General features: G+C 47.8%; 1 protein-coding gene across 3 annotated transcripts; it reads left to right on the forward strand.

The window, feature by feature from the left end:
• Positions 1–367: 367 nt before the first annotated feature.
• Positions 368–12,951, forward strand: Cad74A (cadherin 74A). 3 transcript variants are annotated; one of them, XM_017170927.3, is made up of 9 exons: positions 368–439; positions 1,308–1,655; positions 6,525–6,889; positions 6,963–8,460; positions 8,518–8,779; positions 8,838–10,452; positions 10,513–10,815; positions 10,882–12,023; positions 12,082–12,951. In XM_017170927.3, exons 2-9 carry the CDS (start codon positions 1,493–1,495, stop codon positions 12,206–12,208), a joined length of 5,475 nt encoding a protein of 1,824 aa, XP_017026416.1. In that variant the 5' UTR covers positions 368–439; positions 1,308–1,492; the 3' UTR covers positions 12,209–12,951. The 3 variants fall into 3 exon arrangements, with proteins under 3 accessions (XP_017026416.1, XP_017026415.1, XP_070141389.1); XM_017170926.3 differs by having other exon boundaries at positions 381–533; XM_070285288.1 differs by having other exon boundaries at positions 381–520.
• The last annotated feature ends 228 nt before the right edge of the window (positions 12,952–13,179 follow it).

Consider the following 13,179-nt stretch of genomic DNA (forward strand, 5'->3'; position numbering starts at 1 on the left):
GTACATTAAATGTCATACATAAATACGTATTTCAAAAATAAACAGAGGTCTTATTCGTTAAAGTTTACTAAACTAATTAAATATATTAAATTTCTTTTAACTAGAAAAATTAATCAAATTTTTGTTTTTCAACATCTACCTAAAGTAGCCTATGCTTTACAATGAAAATACTTTTTTCCAGGCGCCCAAAAGCCTGCTTTCCGTTGGCTTTCGAACCATTTTCATTGCCAATCTCATTGCGCGTGCGCAAAAACAGAACCGGCATCGGCACGAAACCAGTATTCCAACCGAGCTGCTCTCCGGCCGAGAGCGCCCACCGAGGCTAAGCCACAAGAACGGGCGGCGGCAACAGGTAAGTCCGGCCAGAAGGTAAGCGAGCGTCGCTCCGTCCAGACGTTGTCGCGCTTTAAACTCGCTGTGAGCCGCACCGGCCATATCCGTGAGATACAAGATACAAGAGCAAGATCAAGTTTCGGTCACTCGGCGTCATCCGTTTTGCGGTCCCGTGTGTGTTGTTGTGGTGTGTTTTTTGCGTGCGTTGTTGGCCAAAAAGCGAGTCCCACCGAAATACCCGTTTAAAGTGAAATAGTCTCGGCTTAAATGGGCATTCCGCAGCAGTGTTAATTATTATTTTCGCCACTGCAACCCTTGGGTTTCCTGAAAATTTCGCATTTCCTTGTTGCCGTTCTCTACCTACATTTTCCGCCTGTCTCTCTCTCTCAGTCTTTCCTTTTCTTTTTTGGCCAAAACAAGAACTCATAGATACAGCGAGCGAGATATACCTGTGAACCAGTCTGTTTTGTGACTTTATTTGTTTTAGTCTCTGTCGCCTAGTGTCTGTGTGTCTGTTTGTCCGTGTGTATATGCGAAAAGAAAGCCATCATCACACCGGATCGCATCGCATCGCAACATTTGCCAATCGCCAAGAAGTGCCCAATGATCGGAACTGGCGGCCAGCAGCAGCCGCCTCATCATCATGTGCCACTTTTCGCATGTGCATAAAGTGAAATCTCCATTCCACCGCTCCCGCAGCGACTGAATTTCTTTTGTTTCCCCCTTGTTTCTCCCTTTTTCGCGGCCCATCATTAGTGGAATGTGATCGAGTGCTGGCAAAAGTTCAAACGCCAAGGCTAAAGCAAAGCTATTTCGCAGACTCAGCTAAAATCAGCTGAAATCTCAGGCATTCTCGCTCGAAGACAAGGCCAACTGGGGGCGGCGGTTGCGGTGCAGCTATAGCTGTGTTAGCATTGAAAAATCATTGTTTCTGGCCAAATAAATGAGCCCAGTTTGTTTTGCATTTCTGCCAGTCCAAGAACGTGAACGAGCGAATAAAATAAATAATATCAAAGTTAAGACGAAGCCAAGTTTAAAGAAAAACTAAAGTAAAACTGTGTCGACGTTCTACATGTGCTAAATACTAGAGTAAACACCATCGAAAACTCGGACCTAACGGATACGGATAGCTAACGGCTCTGCAATTAGCCACGGCAACATGTTGCCGCCATGGATGTGGCTGTTGCCGCTGCTGTCGGCCAACTTAGCCGCCGGCCAGCTGCTGAATCATCCGCCGCAGTTTGTCCCGGGCACGGGCGACATGTCCCGGTTCAGTCTCTCGGAGAACACGCCCGTGGGGAGTCCAGTTTATCAGCTGAAAGGTGAGTTTCCATAAAGTAAAAGAGGGGAACATTTAAGGCTAATTTTCCTTTGATAGTTACTAGAATATTTATTTGTTTATTTTAGTCCAACTTTAATACCCTAGAAAGAAATATAAATCCCAATTAAATCCCTATTTCTTATAAGTAATTAATACTCTTTTGATACCTAAAACCTGTCACATTGGATATGGTTACACTCTTATTCTTGATTGTTACTACCAGTAGCTGGTGCTCCAGAAGTTCCACAGGTGTTGGCGGGGGAGTTCTACATAGCTGGCTGACATTGCATGCTCGACATTTTATCAACATGTGTAGTACCGGGAGTACGGGAGTACGGGGCCATCACGTTTCATAATTTTATGCGGAATTGCTTCACGGCTTTCATTGCAGCAGCGAGACAATGTACACAAATAGCCCAATTCCCACGCAGTTTGTGCCAATGCCTTTCACTCGCAACAGTTTGTTTTGTTTTAGCCCGAAAAAAAAGATGGCTCAGAGCCAGAGGGGGCTGTGGGAAGATCAGCTGATTAATGCCTATCAGGGGAGCTATTAATTATCTGATTTACTCTATACTTAACTAGGCCAAAGAACTTTTATCTTCAACACCTAAAAGTTTATTTTTCGCAGCAAAAAGATAAGTTGTACCCAGAGTTTAGGTAAATTTGTCCGAAAATAAATAAAAGATAAACTAAAATCTTGAGTAAGTCACGATCTTGGGTTAATTATCAAATAACCCATTAAATTGTTTATCTCTTTGTCGAACGTTTGTGCAAAAAATTGTTTAGAGTTTGGTAACAAAGTTTAAATAATAATGGGAGCTAGATTATATTATATTATTATCTGTTGAAATACTATCAATATTGAAACACTGGGAAGGCCCTGTGTTATTTTGTTGCAACTTAGATGGTTATTATTTAAAGCTTTATTATAAACTAAAGCAAAGACTGGTAGTCAATCAGTACACAGCTTAAATTATATTTTATTTATTGCAAGTAAATATTTTTAAAAAATGTTCTTTAAAGTTTAAAATAGATTAAAAGATTATAATATTATCATATACACTATCTCTATATTTACCAAAGACAATAGAGTATCCCCACTTCGATTTGAGCTTCAAACTTCACCCCAAAACGGGCTTCAATAATTTTGTAATTTGGCTTTTGAACATACCTCAAATTACCAATGCTGACTTTCATTTCTTGGCCAGCTCTTTGGCTTTGGGTGGGCCACCTACTTCGGGTCAACCTTGTGGCCGGGTATTGGATTTTTGCGGCTGCCGCGCACGTTTCCAGCACCCTCGTATCTCACACTCGCCAGATACAGATACACGCAGATGCAGATTGCATAATGCTGTAAAATATGCACTGCGGATCCACAAGAATTCGCGATAAACCTCAGAGGAAAAAACACAAGATATTCATATATATTTACTCTTATATATTTTTTCTCTCAGTTTCTGTTTCTGGTTTGCAGTTTTTTGGAGTTAGCTCGCCCAAGAATGCAGTTTGCTAATCACTTAACAAACAAAAACAAACAAAGGCAGGCGGAGATACATATGTATCTGATAGGCGGGCAGGCGGAAATGCATTTGAACACGTTTGTGCGTAGCACCAGCGATAAGTGTTAGTCCCCCCGATAATGGCGATGGCCGGCATGGTAATGGTGATGGTAATGGCTTCCATTAGATGGCCCCCACTTTTGCTCGAGAATGGCAAGTGCACTTTTACTCGGAACGAGAGTGGCAATCAATCGAAAGTTCGTTTGGACAATCTTGTAAAAAGCATTCTCCTTTGAAGAACCAAGTTTAAAGTTGGTGTTGAGATTAAGTTCAATTAAATTGATATATAAATTAGACCTGGTCTCTAAATCTTAATCAAATAGTAAAACAAACGAATTTATATTCAATTTTCCCATATAAATCTCATAGATATCTCGTTATAAACTCCTCAATTTATCAAATAAATATCTATTACAAACTCCCCTTCAATTCTTAATAAACTTAAGGCGGCACTCAGACACTCCCCCTAAAACTATGATTTAACCAAGTCCCACTTGCACCTGCCTCTCAGCCAGTTGACACCCTAACACAGATACGGATACAGAGATACAGTGGTATATATAAACCAGATATATGTGCAGTTGCTATTCGAGTTCGTAGACATCGAGAGGTCTGCCTGCAATTCGATGCCGCGCCACGGCAACTTCATAATCAGATGGCGCATTGTCTCAACTGGTTGCCGAGCGTGTGCCAAATCGCCTTGGATGATGCTCGCAGCTCGCCCAGTGACTCCGCCTGGCCGGGTTATGGCTTTGGTATTGTATCTGCATCCGAATCTGTAACTGATATATAGGCGAAGACAGAGACTGGGCGGGCTCATACCAGGTTGGCTTTGGTTTTGCAAGCGGCATCCGTGAGATACGAAACACGTTTGCTTTGGTGCGTTTGAAATCAAGAGTGCCTTGGAAAAGCCAAGTGGTAAATGAAAAAACTGACCAGGCCAGGCCAGGAGGAAATTGGTCTCTGCCTAAACGGGGGTCCAGGATAGAGGTTTACGCCGATGGTTAAAGGCATCGGCGGCGGCGTAGAGGTCAAAATGACTCGGCGGCGGCGGCGTAGTAGTCAGAAAGAACCGGCGGCGGCGGCGCGTCAAATAAGGCAAAAAGGCCATTTTAATGAGTTATTTTTTTTTTTTTAAGTTTTATAAAGAACAATGACACTGAAGGCCGCGCTGAAGCTGCGCCGATGCCGCACCAGCGGCGCGCCGCGGCGCGCCGTTATTTTCATAATTTGGCGGCGGCGCGTCAAATAAGGCAAAAATCGGCGGCGGCGGCGGCGTGGCGCGGCGGCGTATATGTCTAGTCCAGGAAGCCAAAGCCATAACGGGCACAACAAAATCCGAGACTGCAACTCAAGTCCGAGTGCCAATCGCTGTTGCATAACTCCAGTGGCGTCCCCTGGGATTCAGCCTTCTCTGGGTGTCGAAAATTGAGGATTTAATTGCATGGAATTTGGCGGGGAAACTCCTATCACTTTACCATATAGACATTCCCATTTAACTGCGGCTCTTTGAAAGTCGAAAAATAAACCAACAATTGTTGCCACATGGCGGGCGTTTCTCTCGCTTCGTTTGGGATTAACCACTGTTCCATGTGTAATAATAACCAAAATATTAACAAATACGCTCTGCCAAGCATGAAATCACAAATTATTTCTCCCGCATCAACAGCAACAGCGGCAGAAACCACAACAATTACGGGTCACATCCTCCCTTGTGCTGGGCAAAGTGAAAAGTGTAGGAAAGCTTTTCCACAGCTAGCACGTACACGCAATTACAGTGTTCATTCAGCTTTTCCACTTTTCCCCCAAAAAACCACACTCATATGTACATTGAACACACCATCTCGGATCGAACACGAGAATTCATAAAGAGAAAACAAGCGAGAATCGGTGGAAGTGGTAGGGTTGGTTCTTCAGATACCCTGCACTTAAAGGGGTCTAAAAAATGGAGAAGGGAGACTTTATAAAAAAATGTATTATCATAATTATAGAGAAAAACAAGACAAAATATATTTTTCATGAATCTGAATAAAAAATCTACTTGATAAACCTTTAGAGGATTTAGAAATATCTGATTTACAAGTTGCTAAGATTATATTTGTTTTTCCTATTTATATTTAAAGAATTAACAATTATGTTATGAAATTTACTTCGGGAAATGAATTAAAATGTACAGTTAATATAACATACATACATATAGCCCAATATACCCCACATGCAACAAGAATGCATAAGCAAAACCGAAAAAAAAATGATTATGTACATTGAAAAGTTAAAATGGTCACTCACGCGCCAAACCAAAGGGGAATGGGAATAGGTTCGGGTTTGGAATAGAGCAATAACCGGGGGGTTCCCGGGGGAGGTATTATCCGAATGTTTGGGTTAGCTGTAGGAGCCGTAGCTAGAGCTAGAGGAGCGGCTTTACCCGCTTCTTGCTTCCCGCTTTGAGCCATGTTTTGTTTGTGGCAGTCGTGCTGCAATTGTCGGTGTACCGCAGACCCGTTGCTGCCACAAACTTGAAAAATCTGGCTGGCAAAAGCAGTTTCCCGACCACCGCTTATTGGTCTATGTTTTCTTTTGTTGGCCCTTCTCGGCTTCATTTGTTTTCTTTCTTCTCTCCACAATAATGATTCGGTAGAATTTCTAAAACAATTTCCAGTTGCCCCCAAGCCGGAATTTTTTCGGCTGCCCGAGTCAAATACTTGTAGATATATTTCCTGTTATTAGCAGGGAAAGAGAAAATGCTGCGGGAGTGACACAATCCACTTAGGGTTGGACCCCAACTATCTAACTAGTTGCTCTACTTCAGTTAGTTCAGAGGGGCCCGGGGAGCCGCAGTCGACTGGAAAAGTTGTGGGAACCAAATTAGCATTTTTCACACGCTTTTACATAAACCACATGAGACACAGGCGGCGATGCCGGAGGTGGTGGCAGTGGCGGCGGTGGCTTTGGACTACTGAACGACTTCCACGAAGTGACAGCCTATGACGCTGTCTCGGATTACCCGTAATTAAAGCAGTGAGCGTGTCAAACACCGGGACACACCGATCTGGCCGACAGGGCAACAAACCGGCAAGCCTACAAACCGTCGCTAACTAATTTGTTACACTTTTTCCGGCCAGCAAACACACGAGATCTCTGCTTACACGTATAGATAAATAGGGTCAAAATAATATGTGTTTAAAAGCTAACTAAATAAAGTCCTTGATAGTGGTAATTAATAGAGTGGGTTAACAATTTTTTAAAATATTTTAATTACTTTATTTATTATTATTACCTTTTCAAATAATTATTTCTTCTTACACCTTCAGGCAACGATCCAGAAGGCGGACGCCTGAAGTACAGCATCAGTGGACCTGTGTTTTCGGTGGACAGGGAGACGGGAGTGGTGCGCCTGCGCCAGGAGCTGGATCGCGAGAGCCAGGACACTGTGGAGGTAATCATTAGCATCACCGACGAGGGCATCTACGGCACCGAACCCAACACCGTGTCCCAGCGAAGAGAGATTCCCGTGCGAGATTACAATGACAACCAGCCTACGTTCCTAGGAAGACCCTACACCGCCAGTGTCAGTGAATCCCTGCCCGTGGGAGCCGAGCTGAATGTCGAGCCACCAATCGTGGTTGTCGATCGGGATGAGGGCATCAATGCCGAGGTCCAGATTAAGTGCGTCGAGGTGGGTACTAAACAACAAAACAATTATTTCTTCAGATACTACAATTTCATCCTTATACCCATCTCTCTTCCAGGAGAACGATATCTGCGACATCTTCGAGGTGCGTGCTGTAAAAATCTCCGATGGCAACTACACCGCCAGAGTGGCTCTGAAGCAACCTTTGGATTTCGAGAGTCGTCCCTCGTATATTATGACCATCTCGGCTGCGGACAGCGCCTTGGACAACCGCCTATCCTCACTGGCCACAATATCTATCAACGTGATTGACATCCAGGATCAGCCGCCGGTCTTCACCAATGCCCCATACTCCGCCACTGTGCCAGAAAACACGCCCGCCGGGGTGAGCATTTTGACGGTCAAGGCCATGGACGGGGATGTAGGCATTCCGAGGGATATATTCCTCTCCCTGGAGGACGAACCCTTTGGGCACTTCGAACTGGTCCCCTTCGGAGATCCTCGGGACGGAACTGCAGTGCTGCAGACCACCTCGGAACCTCTGGATCGTGAGAACGCTGAGATCCTGCAGAATGGCGGCGTTTACGTGTTCTCCATTAGAGCCACCGAACTGATCGATGGAGCTATTCCCGCTGAGTATTCGCTCACCCGGGTGACCATCGTGGTGACAGATGTGGACGACCACCAACCCACATTCAGCGGCGCTCACTTCAATGTTTCCATTACGGAAAACCTGGCCAATGGGATGCCGCTGCCGGGACTCTCCATCTTTGTGGATGATCGCGACATGGGCGACAACAGTCGCTATCAACTGTCCTTGAGGGATGTGGCCAATGCCGCCGGTGTCTTTGCTGTATCACCCACTGAAGCTCTAGGCAGGACACCAGTTGTGGTCAAAGTCCTGAATGCCAGTCGCTTGGACTACGACGTGCCAGATCCCGCGCTCCGGAAGTTTGAGTTCGATCTAGTGGCTTCGGTTAAGGGAGTGGAGATGGCCAAGTGCCGGGTGGAAATTCATCTACTGGATGCAAATGATAATGCCCCAGTGTTTGAACAAGGCACCTATCGCTTTACTGCAGCCGAGAATCTCCCCGTGGATGCCTTGATAGGTCATGTGAGAGCCAGCGATGCGGATTCCGGAGAGTTTGGACATGTTCGCTATGTTCTAAAGGGATTTGGAGCAGATAACTTCTATGTAGACCCTGAGACGGGAGGTCTTTACCTTTTGAAGCCCTTGGACTACGAAAAACAGAGCAGCTATAGCCTCACTGTGGTAGCCATCGATGGTGGCCAAAGAGAGTCCAATGCCAATCTCTTCATCGGAGTCACTGATGTAAACGACAACCACCCCAGCTTCGAGAGCCGAGAGTACAGCCGCACCATCCGCGAGGGAGCCGCCATTTTCGAGCCGCAGTTCTTCGTCCGCGCTCACGATGCCGACGGGCCCACCCAGGGAAATGGCAGGGTCAAGTACTCCATTGTGTCCGAGAACAGCATAGCGGGAAATGTGTTCCGCATCGAGCCGGATACAGGAGAGATTGTCATCCAGAAGGCCGCTCGATCCATGGACACTGAACGCGGGGAGTATGAGCTGGTGGTCTCTGCCACAGATTTTGGTGAGTTAAGAACAATGTCTTGAAGGAATACATCTAACAATGTCCCTCGTCATTTAGGAATTCCTCCTCTGTCGAACACCACACGCGTCCTGGTTCGCGTTGGCATCTCTGGCAACCAGAGACCCATATTCCGGGGACACTTCCAAAACATGGAAAACTTGCCCATAATTGGTCCTCCAAGCTACAGGGTTTCCATACCAGAAAATGCCGTTGCCGGATCGAATGTTACCTCAGTGTCTGCCCACGATCCAGATGGTTTGGACAGCCTGCTACGTTATAGGATTGTGGGAGCAAATGATAACTTTGAGATTGATGAACTGTGAGTATGGTTTCTCAATGAAGGATGTCCTTACTTACATTATTTTGCTTCCCCACAGCTCCGGCTTGATTACAGTGTCACCCCAAGCCCGCATCGATCGGGATTCTAACATGAACAGTTTCGAGATCATCGTTAATGCGGTGGATTCTGGGATCCCAATTCCAGAGACGGCCACCACTACGGTCTACGTAAATGTAAAGGACATCAACGATGAGCGTCCCAAGTTTGAGCAGGCCAGCTATGCAGCCTACGTCTCCGAAAGGACAGCTGTGGGTGAGAGCGTGCTCCGAGTCAAGGCCATCGACAAGGACCTAAACTCTAGACTAGAGTACGGACTGGTTGGTCCCGTGACAGCCACCACCAAGGCGGGAGTGAACATTGCCAACCGCAGCAACTACCGCCTGCAGGAGGCTTTCCGGGTCGACAGTCAAACTGGAGAGATCTTCGTCAATGGCACCCTCCGTCACGATGTGGCCGCCATCATTATCTTCACCGTGGGAGTGAGGGATCTTAATGCAGAGGTGGATCCCGAAGGGCAGGTGGATACCACCGAGGTGACCGTTTATGTGCAATCCTTCCAGGACACCAATCCCGTGTTCAAGAACTCAGGCTGGAGCAGCTCTCGACCCGTAATCGATGTGAAAATCAAGGAGGAAATGCCCATCGATAGCGCCCTGTTCATTCTCCAGGCTGAGGATCCCGTGACCCGGCAACCCATCACCTCCTTTGAGCTGGTGGAGCCCAAGCAAGTGGAGTACTTCCAGGTAGCAGAGCGCACGGGCGAGGTGATCCTCAAGAAGCGGCTGGACTACGAAGCTCTGGGCGAGAGCGGTCCCGACTTTGAACTCCAGGTGCGGGCCAATAGCGCCGATCGTCAACGTAGTACTGTCAGCCGGGTCAACATCACCGTGGAGAATGTGAATGATAACAGTCCGCGCTTCGAGCAGAGCTCTTATAGAGCCACCATCATTGAGAATCGGCCTCATCCGGAGCGAGTGATCCGGGTGAGAGCGTTGGACAAGGACGCTGTGCTCAACGCGCGGGACGAGCGCTTGGGCTACCACAAGATCATCTACTCGTTGCAGGGCGAGCACGCCATGCTCTTCGATATCAACAATGCCACCGGGGAGGTAACTGTGGCCAGCGGGCAAATAATCGATCGGGAGCGAACCCCAAGGATTCAGCTCCAGATCAAGGCGGAGGACTCGCCCGGCAGGCCCACAGATGCCAAGCAGAGTGTCGTGGATCTGCTGATTGAGGTGCTGGACGTCAACGACAATGCACCGGAGTTTACGCAGAAGAAGTACAGTACGGTGATCCCGGAGAACGCCCAGGTCGAATCGTTCGTCCTTCAGCTGGAGGCTCTGGACGCTGACGAGGGACTCGGAGGAGAGGTGCACTACGAGCTGGTGAACGAGGGCGAGGCCAACGGACTCTTTAAGATCGATCCCAAGAGCGGTCTGATATCCACACGTCGTAATCTCACTGGCAAGGGTCGCTCCGAGCCGTACGTTTTGATTGTGCGCGCCCAGGACAACGGAAACCAGTTGCCCAAGCAGCCGACCCTCTCCACAGACACAGATGTTAAGATCTTTATTGGCGATGTCAGTGCCAACGACGGCGTGCCCTACTTTGTGGCTCCCCGCGTGGGCCAAATGGCGAATGTCACGGAGGTGGGCAAGCTTTTGATTGTGAATATATTCCCTTAAGTAACATGATCCTTGCCTTTTCAGAATGCTGTCATTGGAGCTCCAGTGTTCCAAGTGATTGCCAGCGATCCCGATGACGAGAACACTCCCTCCGGAACCATAACCTACCGAATTTTACCGGATACACCGGACGCGGAAGCCTTCGCCATAGACGCCCACTCGGGACTAATAACTACCAGGGAATCGTTGGATCGTGAAAGCAAAAACATGTACAAGATCCTGCTGGAAGTCAGTGACAATGGACAGCCCAAGCAGTCCGTAACGCGAATCCTGCAGATAGCAGTTCTGGATGTGGACGATCACGAACCACGATTCGCCAGGGAAGTTGTAAGTACAACAAGAATATTTCTTGCTCATGCTTTCTAAAATAATATTTTTAAATATTCTCAAAAGGATGAAGGACCACTGACCATGTCCGTCAAAGAAGAGGAACCCGCAGGGTCTGTTGTGGGTAACTTCACCGCCGTGGACGAGGATCTTGGCGAGAATGCGGCCATTGATTATGTGATAATCGAGGGAAATAACGAGCAGCTGTTCACCATCGAGCGGAACAACGAGAGCATGGCCATTCTCAAGACCCAAAAGCCTATCGATCGGGAGCAGGTTGAATCCTTCACGCTGACAGTCAAGTGCCTGAAACTGGGCGAACCTGGCTTCAAGTTTATTGGAGATCCCTACGATCGCCGGGACGCCTCACATCTGCGCATAGCCATCCGAGTGCTGGACATCGACGACAACCTGCCGCAGTTTGAGCAACCAGATCCCACGGTGGGCATAAGGATAAACGTGCCCATCGATACCGTGGTGACCACTCTGCGGGCCAGCGATGCGGATGCCGAGGCTCCGCCCATCGGGGTCTCCATTGAAAACGTAACCTTTGTGCCGCAGTTCTATAAGCGGAGCCGCAGTCTGGCCGTGGGAAATCTACAGAACCTATTCACCCTGAACAATCGAACCGGGGAGTTGCGCACTGGAGGCTCCTTTGCCGACTACGTAGATGGGTATTTCCTGATGCGGCTGATGGCCAACAATTCCGCAGAACCGAAACGCCAGGCCCACAGCAACCTCAAGGTGTTTGTGATCCGGGACAAGTCTCTGTTGAAGTTTGTGTTCGCCCGCCCGCCCAACGAGATCCAGCACAACATCCGGCTGTTCCAGGAGCAGCTGCAAAAGAAACTACGTCCTTTGGGTCTGGAACTGCACGTCTTGGACACTCAGGTGCTCACGCGACCCGACATGAGTCTGGACTTCACCGCCACCAGCTCCTGCTTCCAGATGTTCAAGAATGGCGCTGCCCTCTCTTTCAACGAGATGCAGAAGCTGATGAACTCGCAGCAGCTGCGCCAGGAGCTCATCGACACGTATGCCGCCTACGGAGTAAGCGAGGTAGAGTCCTGCTCTGTGCGGAGAACCCACACGGCGGCGCTCTTTGCCGGCATGCTCACCTCGGCGGGTGCATGGCTGGTCTTCCTGGCAGCCCTCATAGGCCTAGCTGCCTTGGTATCCTTGTGCACCGCCTGCTGCCTGAAGAAGAAGTGAGCATATCTAAAAGGATATTAAGGATGCATTGTTATAAATTTCAATATTTTCCAGGCTGAAGCGGCACAGCAAGCGAAGCCAGCAGGCAAGTTTGCGTACCCCCACGGAGCACACGCCCACCTCGTACAGCTACTCGATGCCCGCCGTGCTCTACTCGGAGCCCATCTACGGGCCATTGTAGCCGCAGCTCATCTTCTGCACGGGGCGGTCCAGGTTTAACCACTGACCACGTAGACGTAGATGTAGACGTAGACTAGTAGTGCCCAAGACTCGAGCCCACTTTGCACCAGCGGAGATCCTGCACAATCCCCAGCCTGGAAGGGATCTCCGCTCGGCCGCTGCGAACCGGGACCTTGCAGAGATTGGTAGTCCGTGGAATGCCAAATCAGTCCATATAAGCTTAAGCATACTATGCGCGTGATCTAGTATGTACGTGTAGACCCATTTAGAGTTAGCCTAGGTTAGTCTGTATAAAACATAGCGATTATCCAATTGAGGAGCGTAGCCTAAGTCGAGTCAGTTCTCTGTGTCATCTGCGCCAAAGTGCTGGCTGAAGTCCTCTCGCTGACTCTGCCCCTTGGCCGGTCTGGAATGCATTTATTTTTACCTGTATTTATCTTATCGTCTATTTGCCAAACACATGTCGAACAAGTGCAGAATAAATATGTCGCTCCAAACGCAGCCCAATTCCGGCTCCGCAACCCAATCCAAAATCCTATCCTATCCTCGGCCAGGAGTCAAAGTCAGGCCCCATGTGCGTGTCGCCCGAAAATGAGTGTCCCGTTTTCAAACAGAATGCATATGGTTTTGCCGTTAAGTAAATATATTTATATATATACCTTCGACTAAGTAGTGTGTCCAATGTGAACATGTGTGCAAATAAATTCTATTAACTATCAACTACGTAAAAATGTGGAAATAAAACGCCAGCACTTACTCACTGAAGTGATATGCAAATGAATCGTGGGCACCCGTTAATGTTCTGAAATTTAGGAAGGTATGGGCATTGAATGTGGATCTTATGGGTTAAACCTGATATTTATGGGAGTTTTTCTGGCAGAAAATTGTTGGTTTTTCGTTGGCGGCGGCATTGAAGTAGTGCCAATTATTTGCATTAAATTAAGAACTCTTTTGTTGCAGGGTTATATCATA

The sequence above is a fragment of the Drosophila kikkawai genome, chromosome 3L (assembly GCF_030179895.1).
Source record: "Drosophila kikkawai strain 14028-0561.14 chromosome 3L, DkikHiC1v2, whole genome shotgun sequence".
In the NCBI taxonomy this organism is placed as follows: Eukaryota; Metazoa; Arthropoda; class Insecta; order Diptera; family Drosophilidae; genus Drosophila; species Drosophila kikkawai.